The sequence below is a fragment of the Aquila chrysaetos genome, chromosome 12 (assembly GCF_900496995.4).
Source record: "Aquila chrysaetos chrysaetos chromosome 12, bAquChr1.4, whole genome shotgun sequence".
Lineage (NCBI taxonomy): Eukaryota > Metazoa > Chordata > Aves > Accipitriformes > Accipitridae > Aquila > Aquila chrysaetos.
Genome location: NC_044015.1, coordinates 23,736,624 through 23,749,262, shown reverse-complemented (window position 1 = coordinate 23,749,262; position 12,639 = coordinate 23,736,624). Strand labels below are relative to the sequence as shown.

The following is a 12,639-nucleotide window of genomic DNA, read 5'->3' as shown; positions in this document are numbered from 1 at the left end:
TTTCAGTCAAAATTTTGATGTTATAAAGGCTTTTTCTGTGCTCTGTGAACTAGTTTTCCTTGAGGTTAAAATGCCTCAGAACTTTCTAAGTTTTAATATGTTTTCTAGCAAGATTGCTGAACTTCCGGAAGAAAACTATAATACTACTTAGGAATGAAGATCCAAAATACAGTATTTTTCTTTCGATAGCATCCAAATCACTGTAGAACACAGGCTCCAGAGAAAGAATCAATCATATGTGTATTAACACATCTTAGATTTTTGTTCTGACTGAAATTACTCTGTAGTAATTAATTCTGTCCTTTCTAAATCTGCTTTAAGTGCAGTGGATGTAATAGGAAGTACATGGCTCAGCTTTTCAGAAAAATAATTAAGTCTACAAATTTTGAATTACATCTATGAGCCAACTGTTACAGAAGGCAGAAAGAACATCCAATGAATGACTATGATCTGGCAGCAAGAACGTGCATTTATTCTGTTGCGGTCTTTTATAGAGCTGTATGTCAAGTAGAGTTTTTAAGGCGGCCCATCCTGCTTCCAGTGAACACTGTCCGTGTGTGGGTATGTCAGTTCAGCTGTCCAGATATGTGCATGTTACTTGTTTAATAGTATTTCTACTTGCAGGGCCCTGCACTAGAAGACTTCAGCCATCTCCCTCCAGAACAAAGACGCAAGAAACTGCAACAGAGAATCGATGAACTTAACAGAGAACTACAGAAGGAAACAGACCAAAAGTGAATGCATTTTTTTGAGTTTTTGTCATGGTTCTCTCTATGTCTGTTTCTTTTGAAGTCCTCTACCTAAGTCAACAGTGCTCAGAAGCTAGGAGAGAATATACTAGTCCAGGCTATTACAAAGCATTTTCTTTAGTTCATGGTTTATTGTATGTAGGTTCTGTTAGCATTGCTTCCTTCTGCTTTACTCTAATACACATTTTGATCCTAATGTTGCAATAGGAAGCATTAGATCTAAAAGCATGCATTAAAAAAAAAAATTATCAGTGTGTAGGTCTGTTGAGCAAGAGGGGTGCAACTTAGTGCATTAAGAACAGAACATTATTAATATTTAGGAAATTGTATATAACAAACAATATGGGAAACAGTATTTAGACTGGATAGAGAAGAGTCGACAGTTGGGAGTCCTTGTGTGCCTGTGCACAACACAAGGAAGGCAGGCAAAGTGCTAAGATGACAGAATGGGAAAAGGATTTAGGTGTGATGTGGGGAGCAGCAGTTCCTCATGTCTGCTTAGTATCTAATCATAGGTCAGGATCTCATACACGTAAACATTATTTTAGCTTCAATGAATCAGTACTGATGTATGTAATTTTTACAATTATTGCTGGGTTTTGTATGTTTTTAGAGATGCCCTCATCAAGATGAAGGATGTTTATGAAAAAAATCCCCAGATGGGTGATCCAGGCAGTTTGCAACCAAAATTAACTGAGACGATGAGCAACATGGACCGTCTTCGGATGGAAATACACAAGAATGAGGTTAGACTCTCAAACAATTCCTTGGAAAATGTAAATGAGTGGTAAAATTGTAGTTTGCCTTATGGGTTATAAACAGAGCACCCAGAAAAACTATTAATCTTGATTTAAGAAAGCGTTCCTGATGCAATTTTTTGTGGGGTACCATATTTTTAAGTACGTTCATCTAGTTAGAGTAAGGATGTATATTATTCAAATTGCAAGCTGTTTAGAAGAATTTCTTATTAATCACTTATTCTGAAATTCATATGTGATTAAAGATTATGTTTTTTCCTTAAGACTAGTATGGAAGGGATAGGTTCATGCTTCATGTGAAGTAATTACAAGACTTGACACGTGAATGTAGTCTCTATGTGGCTGTGTACTGACAAGTAAACTGTATGCAGTAAAGTGCATTTGTTAAATGGTATTTGTTGGTTCAGAATCAAGTTTTCTTTGACACCAGTATTTGTCTTTTTTCCCCAAGGCCTGGCTCTCTGAAGTTGAAGGTAAAGTAGCAGCCAGAAGTGACAGGCGGCACAGCAGTGATATCAACCACCTTGTAACACAGGGCAGAGAGAGGTCACTATTCTATCTCTATCACTTTTATGTCATATGCTAGAATCAGTACATCTCTTTGATAGTTAACAGTAGGTGATGGTTGTTACTTATCCTCTGAAAGTTCATGTCCTTCTAAAGGAAAAGCTTACTGGTTCTGAATTCTACAGGTCACTTCATGTCATTATGGTAACATAAAAAAAGAGTGAGTCTAATCAAAACACCCACTCATTAACTAGCAGTGCGTTTTAAAGCTATCTTACTCCATTGCATAAGGCTTACCAGATTTCCATGTTCTGTAGAGACAGGTATGTCAAATTTATGTTTGGTTTTGTAGCAGAATTCAGTCCAAGCCTTGTTTAGATTGGTATTTTCAGAAAATCACCTCCAGCAGTAAATACAAAAACTGCTAACAGGCATTCCCAGAGCACTATCCATGGTCTGCCCTTTCTGTGATGCACATATGTTCTGAGTTTTAGAGCCAAGAACTCTGTTCAGAGTCCTGACACTCCAATCACTGCATTATAGCCCTGAAGGGAGTTACACGGATGATGCAAATCAGGAAGTTCGAGGCCCACCGCAGCAACATGCACATCCGAATGAATTTGATGATGAGTTTGAAGATGATGATCCATTACCTGCTATAGGACATTGCAAGGCCATATATCCATTTGATGGTAAGGTTAACAACATGCACTATAATTCCTTGACTATAAGGCATGGATTATTTGTTATAGAGAAGACAAGTAAAATGATGTAAAGTAAATGAACCGTATGAGCAACCAGTTGCTTATAAGATCAGTAGAAATATTTTATAAATCACTTTAATTCACAAGCAGTACTTTTGTGCTGTTTTAAGATAAATAGTAACACAGCTATTGGCAAATACTCAGCTTTACAAATTGGACTAGGTTTTTGTCTGTAAGCCTGTGTGACCATATGTTCTCTTGCACAGATTTTTGGTTCTTCCTGTTTATATATAATCTGGAAACTATGCCCTGGGAGAATGGTGACTTGAAATTCTGTCTGAACACTGAGACTTCTTTGCCTCTTGTTTTTCCCAGGTCATAATGAAGGCACTCTAGCAATGAAAGAGGGGGAAATTTTGTACATTATTGAGGAGGACAAAGGCGATGGGTGGACAAGAGCTCGAAGACATAATGGAGAGGAAGGCTATGTGCCAACATCATATATAGATGTAACGCTAGAGAAAAACAGCAAAGGTGCAGTAACCTATATCTAACAGTAAACTGGCAGCTTTCAGTTGTGCATTCCCCAGGGAGAATAGTAGAAAAATAGTAAGTTGCACAGGTTGATGGAAAGCATTAGAATATCAGAAGTCGTTTGCAGTGTGAGTTTGCTACAGTTTTTTTCAGAGGTGACCACATTAAATTACGCATCTTACATGGGTCTGTAATTTTGACCAATGTCTTCTGCTTTAACTGATCATAGTGTTCCTGCTTTACAAAGCACTAAATCCACTTCAGCTATTAAACTGAAAAAGACCAGGATTCCTGCTTGTTCTACACAATACTTTGTTTTTATAGAGAACTGAAATATTATGTAGGTTTTAAAGATCTCTTAAGATTTACTGTTCCCAGTTTTATGACTTAAACTATATGCTTAAACAGAGGTTTTTTCCTCTAATAGCTAACTGAACTCACTTACTAAAAATTATTAATTTCCTTCCTTAGCAAATACTTGGCAGCTTTCACTTCTTAAACAGGAAAATGTTTTCTGATTCTGAAAGCTCAACAAAAATACTCAGGAAAAAACATTATGATTAAGAAGGACAGAAAGTCCACTGACCTGCCTCTCTCCTTCCTTTTCAGTACTTGTAATGTAGAATATTGTGTATTGGACACAACATCATTGTTTTAACTCTAGATACCTTGAACAACAAAAAAAAAAAGAGACCACATGTAATGCTTGATGTCTCACTGAAACCTCTCTCCGCTCCTGAAAAGGGAATGATTTTATATTCTTAATCTGTGCCTGTAAGCTAAGTCTTTGAATTGCATGATGTTTAGTGTGAAATCAAGGTCTTAAATGTGCAGTAATTCCCCTCACTGTTAAATCACTGAGGATTGGAAACTGCATTGCACTACTTGATTACTAGGCAGGGGAGGGGGGGGGTGGAAGCTAATCTAAAAGCTGTGGCTTGTATTTCTAATGAGACTTTGTGGAATTAAGTATAAGGCTAATGCATAGCCACTGAGAATGGCCTGTTAGAACTGAGCACGCTTCTCTGTCTTCTAAAGGCCTTCAGTAACTTTGTTCTTTTCTTTTTCCTCTTGGACTGCAGGTTCCTGAAGCGGGTTTCTGAGAAAATGGGCGAGATCTTGAAGGAGGTTACATGCAGCTGCTGGGGTGGGGGGGGGGGGGGGGGTGGGGTACTAGACTGGGAGGCCCAAGGGGAAAAGCTAGTTGCATGAATGCATGCAGACATACATTTAGTCACTAACATCTTAGCATCTCCATACATAGGTAAGGATGTATTACAAATTCTTCAATTTGTGCAGGAAAATAGAGTTCCACTACCAGAGTAAAAAGGCTACTGCTCCTACAGTTGCTTTATTTTCATTGTCCTAGGTTGTCCCAGATGCACAAACTATATTTTAGCTTGTGCTATGTTTTGGTTATCTCAGTTATGCTCTTTTCCAACTCATTTTAATTGGCAGTCATTTAGAACCAAATGCCAGTTACCAGTCTGCCTGTGCCACCTCCATGCTCGCCGTTAACCTCCTCCTGCATGCCTAGGGCAGTCAGGCATGTCTGCATAACACCTTGCTGTCATTGCTTGTCTTATTTTGTAACAAATCATTTTCTTTAAATATCTTCAGCCCTAGAGTTTCATCCCAGTATCCATGTATGCTGCTATAACTATACCACTGCAACCATCATTACATTCCAGTTTTTGGCATAACTGATAAGAGACTGTAATGTGTTTGTGTTGATTTGGGGAAATAATAATACATCTCGGCTCTAGCCTACAATGCAACTGAGAGAAACTCCTAGAACTGTGGTCCACCTTCAGCACTTCAGTAACCTGTTGTGAGCACTGAAAACCTGGAACACCACCAGATTGATTCACCGCTGCAAGCTAATGACTGTTTTCAGAAGTCAACCACTTGCCATTCAAATGCTGCCTTAAACTAGAGTGCCTAAATCTGTTGTTTGCCAACACTACCACTTACAGTATCCCACAAAGGGCTTTGTGTCTCAGCTCTTTTCACAGTGCTGCAGCTGCTGAGGTAGCCACGGTAGGTGTTTTCTAGAGCTCTACTTTACTGGATACGTGGTGCATCATGAATTTTATACATTGAAACGCATATCTCCTCATTTAACTTTAATATTTTTTTTAAATATTTTTACGGAAACTGTCTTTTAGTTTTCACTATGAAGTTCCAATTTTAATTACTACAGTGCTAGTCCATTTCCAGGTGATGCTTCATTGTATGGACCAGTTGAAATTTGCGTGATACTTCGTAATGATCTATGTGCACTTTTACTTGTAAACAATTGAAATTTGGATATGTTTATACGTGTAAATATAGTTGTCTGCAGTGCCCCTATAGCTTATGTTGTCTTGCCTCCCATTTGTGGTTCTATTAATAAATACATAATATCTGATTTATTAGGGTGATAAGAATTAGACTAGAGATGTTGGGGGGAGGGATACTTGTATCAAAGCAAGCTTGTCAACCCAGCCACCTGCTGTTTTGGGAAATGAAATAATAATCAAAACATCCTGTTTTTCTGGGGTCTGAAGCAATATTTGGATGCAGCAGTGCTGGATTCTTTTTAATTTCAGTGTTATTAGGAACTGTACTACCAGTAAAACTGAATTTGAGTGACTTGTGTAGAGGTTTATTCCTTTTGTTATGTACACCACTATTACACAGCTTGACCTAGTGTATTATGGGGGCTATTAAACTCTAAAGTTTAGATTTTTGGAGCTTGTATACAGGGTTATTTATATAATAATGTGACATTACTCAATACTGACAAAACTACTTAGGTAGTTTTTTGGGTTTGGGAGTTTGTTGGTATTTTGGGGGTTTTGGTTTTCTTATTTTTTAAATTTAGTGCTTTTTTATTTTAAAGTTAGAGAAAAGGAGGAAATGTGATCTGTGTATTTTCTGCTAAAGGGCCTGTGGTTTGCCTGGCTAACAGCCTTGCAGGTCAGTAATAACACTTCCTGGTAAAGGACTAAATGTTCTTTTCACGCTACTGTTTGTTTTTCTAAAACCAGGATTTGCTTCCTTTGGAGGCAGGTTGCTTTCATGAGGGATAGTGCAACTTGTATGAGGGTTATTAAACATAGGAAAAAAACATTTGTAGTTGCACAGCTAGTTATAAATCATTCTAAAATTCTGAACGTGAGTTGTCTTAAAGAATCTTACATTTTCCAGTAATTTTTAATCCTTTTCTGTGCACATGTTGATTTCCTAAATGTTAAATGCTTTGTTTAAAAATAGTGTTCTCTGTTGAGAATATTTTCATGGAATAAAAAAAATCTTTTCATGGTCTAAGTAATTAGCTTCCCTGTTTCTTTTCTGTTAGAAGGGACAGGGAGACTTTCAGCATGAGGTCTGTAACCTCTTGTTATGGTGGTAGAACCTCTGCTGTGATTGTAGATGGGGGAACAGATGACACCATTTTGGTGTTGGTTTTGTTGGCCTACTCAGATACTTTCAAATGCTGTAACATCTCACTCCAGAGATAGGCTTAGGGACAAGCAGCACATGCAGCTCTAACCATAGTTCTTGCTTAAATATTTATACAACTTCTGAGGATAATGCTTATACACCAATTCTATTTGTGACAAAGTGGAATGTGCTGCTAAAGCACTCTTTATATAAACACCGTGTATGCTGATTTCCTAAGAAAAGTGCTAACAGCTTATGCTTTGCCTTCATCCAAGGAAAAAAAAAAAAAATACTACTTACCCAAGTGATTCACCTCAGTAAATGAAGCAAGTTTAATATATACATACACCCACATTTACTCATATCTGAAAGCATTTTAATTATCTGGATTGTTTGTTCTTGCAATTTCATCATTCATTCCTGGCAGCATAGCTGTTGTGCAGGCTCCAGCAAAAGCCAAAAAGTACTACAGATGCTGTCTTAAAAAGTAAGATGTCCCAACACATACACAATTAATTTTCTACTTTCAAAGGTACAGTGATACTTGAGCCTTCTGTTGTGGTCACAGATAAAGGATCGTTTCTGCAACCTGCAAATATGCAAATTATTTTGCATGAAGATACACTTTAATTCACAATTCTATGTACAGTGTTTCATATTCATTAAAGGAATATTATACAACAAATTTTCTGCAAAGTCACATACTTAATCTATCATTTTATTTACACTATTTATTTGCTTCATTTTAATATTAAGATGCCAGTGCCCTTACTCTGAGGCGTTATCAAAACATTGCAACTCTGGGGAAATACAGAAAGCTGTAAGACTATCTTACAGGGATAACCTAACTGTTTAAAAGGATCACTAAATGACTTGGTGACACAGTAAATAAATAATTTGTTTAGAAATCAGTAGTTTTAAAGCAAGTGTGCATTGTGCAGTTAAAAATTCTAAACGTTGTGAAATGCAAGAAGTTTGTGCAGTATCAAATCACCAAAAGAAAACTAAGGTTATTTCAAGTATATCATTTAAATAGTGGTTACAGAGTCTTATATACTTAATTGATCCACCTGCTTCACTGGAGGAGGTTCCAGTTTTCGGGAAAGTGCAGTTAAAATCTGGCTGAATTTCTCGTATCTTTCGTTTTGATTAACTTGTGCTCCTTTGCTGCCCCAGAGCAATCTCATTTGAAATTCTGTCTTGAAGATTTCACTCATCTCTTCATCGGGCTGGAAACCTAGTAAGTAAAAAGAATCCCACAATATCGCCATCAGGCAAGTTTTTTATTCAGAAGAAATGGCCTTTAAACTGTATTCCCTCCTAATAAGATAAGCTTTAGTGTGCTGGTTCCTTTTGCACAATGATTTTAACAAGCTAGTAAAACAGTGAAAATCCTTTCCATTTGTGACATTCCAGTAGCACACAAATGGCTCTAGGGACATGCTATCCTTTTTGCTCAATTCTAATGGTCTAGAATTGTCATTATAGCCTGACCGCAAATATAATTACTGATGTATACATGCTGCCTGCAGAACTACTTAAATTTCCCTCCCCTCAACTTTTTCACTGCAAATTTAAAACACAAAGTCAGTCACATTATAATATGTTGCTGCTTTCTGGCTGCGAGCTGTCAAGTGTTGCATCTTGCACTGCTGTAAAGAATCCTATTACGATGGATGGTGTTTTATTCACAAAAATCAAGAGTAGGAATTTCAAACTGTACAGAAGACAGGAAGTTATCCTTGGTCCTTACTGTACTTCTATTCAGTTGAGTATGAGTATGCTTAGCAAAAATGTACGCTCTATTGCTTACTAGAGAACTACAGCGATGAATAATTTACTGTCTGCTTTTAAACAATATTGATCTTGTCCTCAGACTGAGTTTCCTGCAGGACATTTGCAACTATCTCAGCTCCCAGGAAAGAGGAGAAGAGTTTCTTGCACTGACTTTTAGTGGCACTTAGGGACAGACCTTATTCTTCAGATGTAACCCACACATTCTATTAACATGCAGCAGTTTCTCCTACTAGTGCTCCCTACCTTCCAGCATCTGTTCTGCAGTCAAGCTGTACATTTCTGCATTCTGTGCTATCTGACGAGCTATGGCCAAGTGCTTGAGCATTATTTCGCAGCTTTGGTCACTGCTTTCCCACAGGTCCATGCCTTCAAAAACGACAGCTTGTCGCTCCATCAAGGTAATGAGAGGCATCAGCAGTGGCACTGTTACATTGTTCTGTGGAGCACTGACAGTCTCTGGGATAGAGTAACAAACAAATCATATCATCAGACATTATAAAACCTGCTAATTGAAGAAGGTATTGTAACTGCAGTATTCTTTTCAAAGTAAACTACTCTTTGTCTTCCATCTTTCAAGTTAACACCTTACCTCAGATACGCCTCTCCTACCAGTTCCAGTGAACTGACTGGGGGAGAAGGCCAAGACAAATTAGCGTTGGAAGACTGAATTTGCTACAGGAGAAAGTGCTGCTGAATTACTAGACAGTAGCACACAGAGATTTTAAACACATTTAAAATCTGGGTCATTCCAGTAAATTCTGTGAGGCTAAAAAGTTTTCCTCCTTTACCCATTCTCAGTGAGATGTTCAGAGAAATGTTATCTCCACCTTGCACCCCTTTGGAGACCAGAGCTGCAAAGAATCTGAGGCTGGAGCACCTGATGTGATCAGAGGAATTGTCTGACGAACCCATTCTTTGCATTTGAGGATTCATCCTCTGATGCAATAGGCAAAGCAAATAAAAAGCAAAATTTGTCACAAGTAACTCTTGTCTGAGGAAGAAGGAGATTTTTTCCTGTCTTTGAGGCAAGATGAGGCACAGTGTTTCAGTTTCCGCTCACAAAGAGGGAGCGTGGGTTTGGGCAGAATGTTTGTTACATTCTGCATGGGTACATACATGCACACAAGCACATACTTCTATTTCATTGTCTTACACTGCATTATACAAGTTCACATAGACATTTTAACATACGATGCACAGCTATCAAAACAGCAGCTGCCTCGTCTCCCTACACAGGAAGCCAGTAGTGGGAGAGTTAAAAGGCTAAATAGAAACTCATACTCACTATTCCACTCCTCTTGTCCTTCATGCAAAGCTTTGCTAAATGGCTTCAGCTGTTTTTCATACATAATGGCAGTCTGGGTATAATGATGTCTTAGAGAGGTCCAGGTTTGTTCTAACCTAGTGACCTGTTCATATAAAGTAAAGAATACCCATTATTGATTCTGTAGGAATTCACTGGAAAAGTACACTGCTAGTGACAAAGTTTCTGTCCTGATGATCTCTCTAGTCTTGAAGAAATTGCATAAGTTAAATAAACCATCGAACAACTCCATGCTTTGGAACATAAAGGAAACAGATTTTTACCTGTGGCATTTCCAGTGCTTTCATAATGGCAGAAAATGCATACAAATCCCCCAGCGAGTCCTTCAGCTCCACTGCAACTTGGATGATCCTATTTAATGTTGCTGCTCTATCTTCCAGATTTCCTGTGCAACCCAAAATATCCACAGCTATTCCTATTGCCATGGTATTGTGCCTGTAAGTGAAACAATTTATACTACTGGTTACAAATTATTACATTAATAATACATTATGCTGTACATGTGTTCAGAGAAAATCAATTCAAATGTATATTTCAATACGATAGTGTGCCCGGCAAACTTGCCAACAACATCTTTGTATCAAGAGCAGTAATGCCATTATATGGAATATATATACACGTTGGCTTTGAATTTGTGTTTTAACAAATTCAATAAATTTTTTTAATATATTCCTACTATACAACATTCTGCTCAGGCAGTGAATGAATGAACACTTTCGGGAAAATTACCCCAACTCCCTTTGTCGTCCACACTCAAACCCTGGGACCTTCCCCCTAAATTTCAGCAACCAAAGTACTGCAATCTGAATCAGAGAAGTAGAAAAGCTAGATCAGGGATAGAAAAAACCCTAATTGTTCCCCAGAACTTGTACAGAGGTTTTACAGAAAGCTTTGCTGATCATTTTTTACTTTACTAGATCCTCTAGCCTCTTCCCCAGTTGCAGAAGGCTACTGCCTTCAGTCTCTTCCACAAACACATGCTCGGCTAGATTATAGGTCCCCTGAACTTTAGTTTACCTGAGCTCTTGAAGGAGAGCTGAGAGTGTCAGCAGCTCTGAGGACCCTGCTTTCAATAGAATTCCCCTTTCCCTGTATTACATGTATGGAGTTGCCCCATGATGTTAAGGAATTTTTCGTATGCAAAAAAAAGTCATATGCCATCTCACTAAATTATCCTCTGTCTGTACACATGAATTCAGAAAACGTGCAGGAGAGCATTCTCTGAGGAGATGTAGAGTACAATGTAGCAATGCTCTGATCTTCTGGCCATCTGCCCTGGAAATGAGTAACAGGAACATTTACCTTTCAATTAGGTCAAGGCGCAGTTGATGTCCATAAGGCAAGGTAATCAGTTCAAGACCAGAGTTCACTCCCATAATCCTCCTCATCTCTTCAGAAACGTCTAGTATCCTTGCCACCTGTCAAGTGCAAAAATCTGTGCATGAATTTTGAAACTAACTAACTTAGCCTAGCCATGTAGAAGTCCTCCAGGTTAGTGCAGGGCATATGGAGTTAAGTGCACAGCGTGCAACACTAGAATACAGCCATCTAAGAAAAACTTAACGTGCACATTCATTACCTTACACAAAAAGACCAATAAAATATTTTTTGCATGATTCAGCCATCAGAAAACATATAAAAGGTGTGACCAAAATGCTTTATCAAACTTCCATCCTCTACTTGCAGAAGGAGATTCATATGCAAGCTCCAAGGAATGTGGTGCTCTCTTGGCCTCTTCCTTGTCAGGGTGGCACTGCTCTTTGGCCTTAAAGATGTACACATTTACTTCGCCACCTTCATTTCTAAAAAGACGACTGCTCAGGATGTTTTTGGATAACACCACAGGGTCCTCAGAAGGATTCATTAATAAAAGGACTTTAAGGAGGACACTGAATATTGAGTGCCTAATGAAGGCAGTGTGTGAAAGCCAACACCCTCACCAATTTGTCTTTGCTTTTTAAACATACAGTATTAGCTACTGGTTATATCAATAACAATTATATATGCTAATTACAAGCAAAACCACATTATTATGATAATGTGAGATTATCTGCTGGTTTAAGGCCTGTATGTCGACACATTTACAAACCAACCTGCCTCCTCTTTCATGATACACCCATCAGCAGGCTTTCTTGGTTATGAAAAGATGAAAGCAATCTGGGCTACACAACAAGCCTCACTGGTACAAAGTCTAGCACTGCAGAGAAACCTGTTTCACTTCTAGAGATGCAGGAGTGATATGAATCCCCTGGAGACACAGTGATTTCTACTCCTGTGTCACAAAAAGCCCTCTCAGGCATGCAAGTGGCAGATTTCACTCCATCACTTACTATATGGGTGCTTCTTTCATAATTAGAAATGTCATTATTTAAAAGGCAAACTGAGCTACTGATGCCATGAGAAGACCTCTGAACTTCAGCCTTATCACATATCTCAGCACAAAGCATTTATTCTGGCCAAGTTCACATGCCAATCTCATTGTATCACGCAGTTCTAAGCCGTGCAGTAGTATGCAACAAGTTACCAATAAATGACAGTCATTGGCTCTCAGCACTGTGAGATGAAGATTAAAATAGACTTCTCTACATGTCCTAGCTAGTCACTGTTCCTGCTCCAAAATCCAAAAATCTGTTTCTGTAAAACACTCCAGTGACTCCTAATTCATTGTACAGGCTCCCACACTTCCAGCAGGCCAGTTTCCTTGGCCCCATTCCAAAGTTTATAGGATTTAAAATCAGGAGGCTAATAATGAGCTCACTGAATATAATATATATATAAAACCCCTCACTACTTCTCTAAGGCATGCATATCCTATGCCTTCAAGCAACATACTCTTT

General features: G+C 38.3%; 2 protein-coding genes across 10 annotated transcripts in view; one reads left to right on the top strand and one right to left on the bottom strand.

The window, feature by feature from the left end:
• The window catches only part of FNBP1L (formin binding protein 1 like), a 61,671-nt gene extending 55,103 nt beyond the window's left edge, over nt 1–6,568 (top strand). For 4 of the 5 annotated variants that reach the window (XM_030034274.1, XM_030034272.2, XM_030034273.2 and 1 more), the window contains 5 exons: nt 625–734; nt 1,363–1,495; nt 1,959–2,053; nt 2,558–2,706; nt 3,094–6,568. In XM_030034274.1, coding sequence (XP_029890134.1) covers nt 625–734; nt 1,363–1,495; nt 1,959–2,053; nt 2,558–2,706; nt 3,094–3,272 — 666 coding nt within the window. In that variant the 3' untranslated portion in view covers nt 3,273–6,568. The remainder of the gene's footprint in view (nt 1–624; nt 735–1,362; nt 1,496–1,958; nt 2,054–2,557; nt 2,707–3,093) is intronic. The other variant, XM_030034270.2, reaches the window with a different exon arrangement.
• A 421-nt stretch (nt 6,569–6,989) lies between these two features.
• Nucleotides 6,990–12,639, bottom strand: part of BCAR3 (BCAR3 adaptor protein, NSP family member) — a 113,257-nt gene continuing 107,607 nt past the window's right edge. For all 5 annotated transcript variants that reach the window (XM_030034266.2, XM_030034265.1, XM_030034267.2 and 2 more), the window contains 6 exons: nt 11,105–11,220; nt 10,066–10,237; nt 9,764–9,887; nt 8,722–8,934; nt 7,752–7,918; nt 6,990–7,270 (listed from right to left, as the gene is read on the bottom strand). In XM_030034266.2, coding sequence (XP_029890126.1) covers nt 7,244–7,270; nt 7,752–7,918; nt 8,722–8,934; nt 9,764–9,887; nt 10,066–10,237; nt 11,105–11,220 — 819 coding nt within the window. In that variant the 3' untranslated portion in view covers nt 6,990–7,243. The remainder of the gene's footprint in view (nt 7,271–7,751; nt 7,919–8,721; nt 8,935–9,763; nt 9,888–10,065; nt 10,238–11,104; nt 11,221–12,639) is intronic.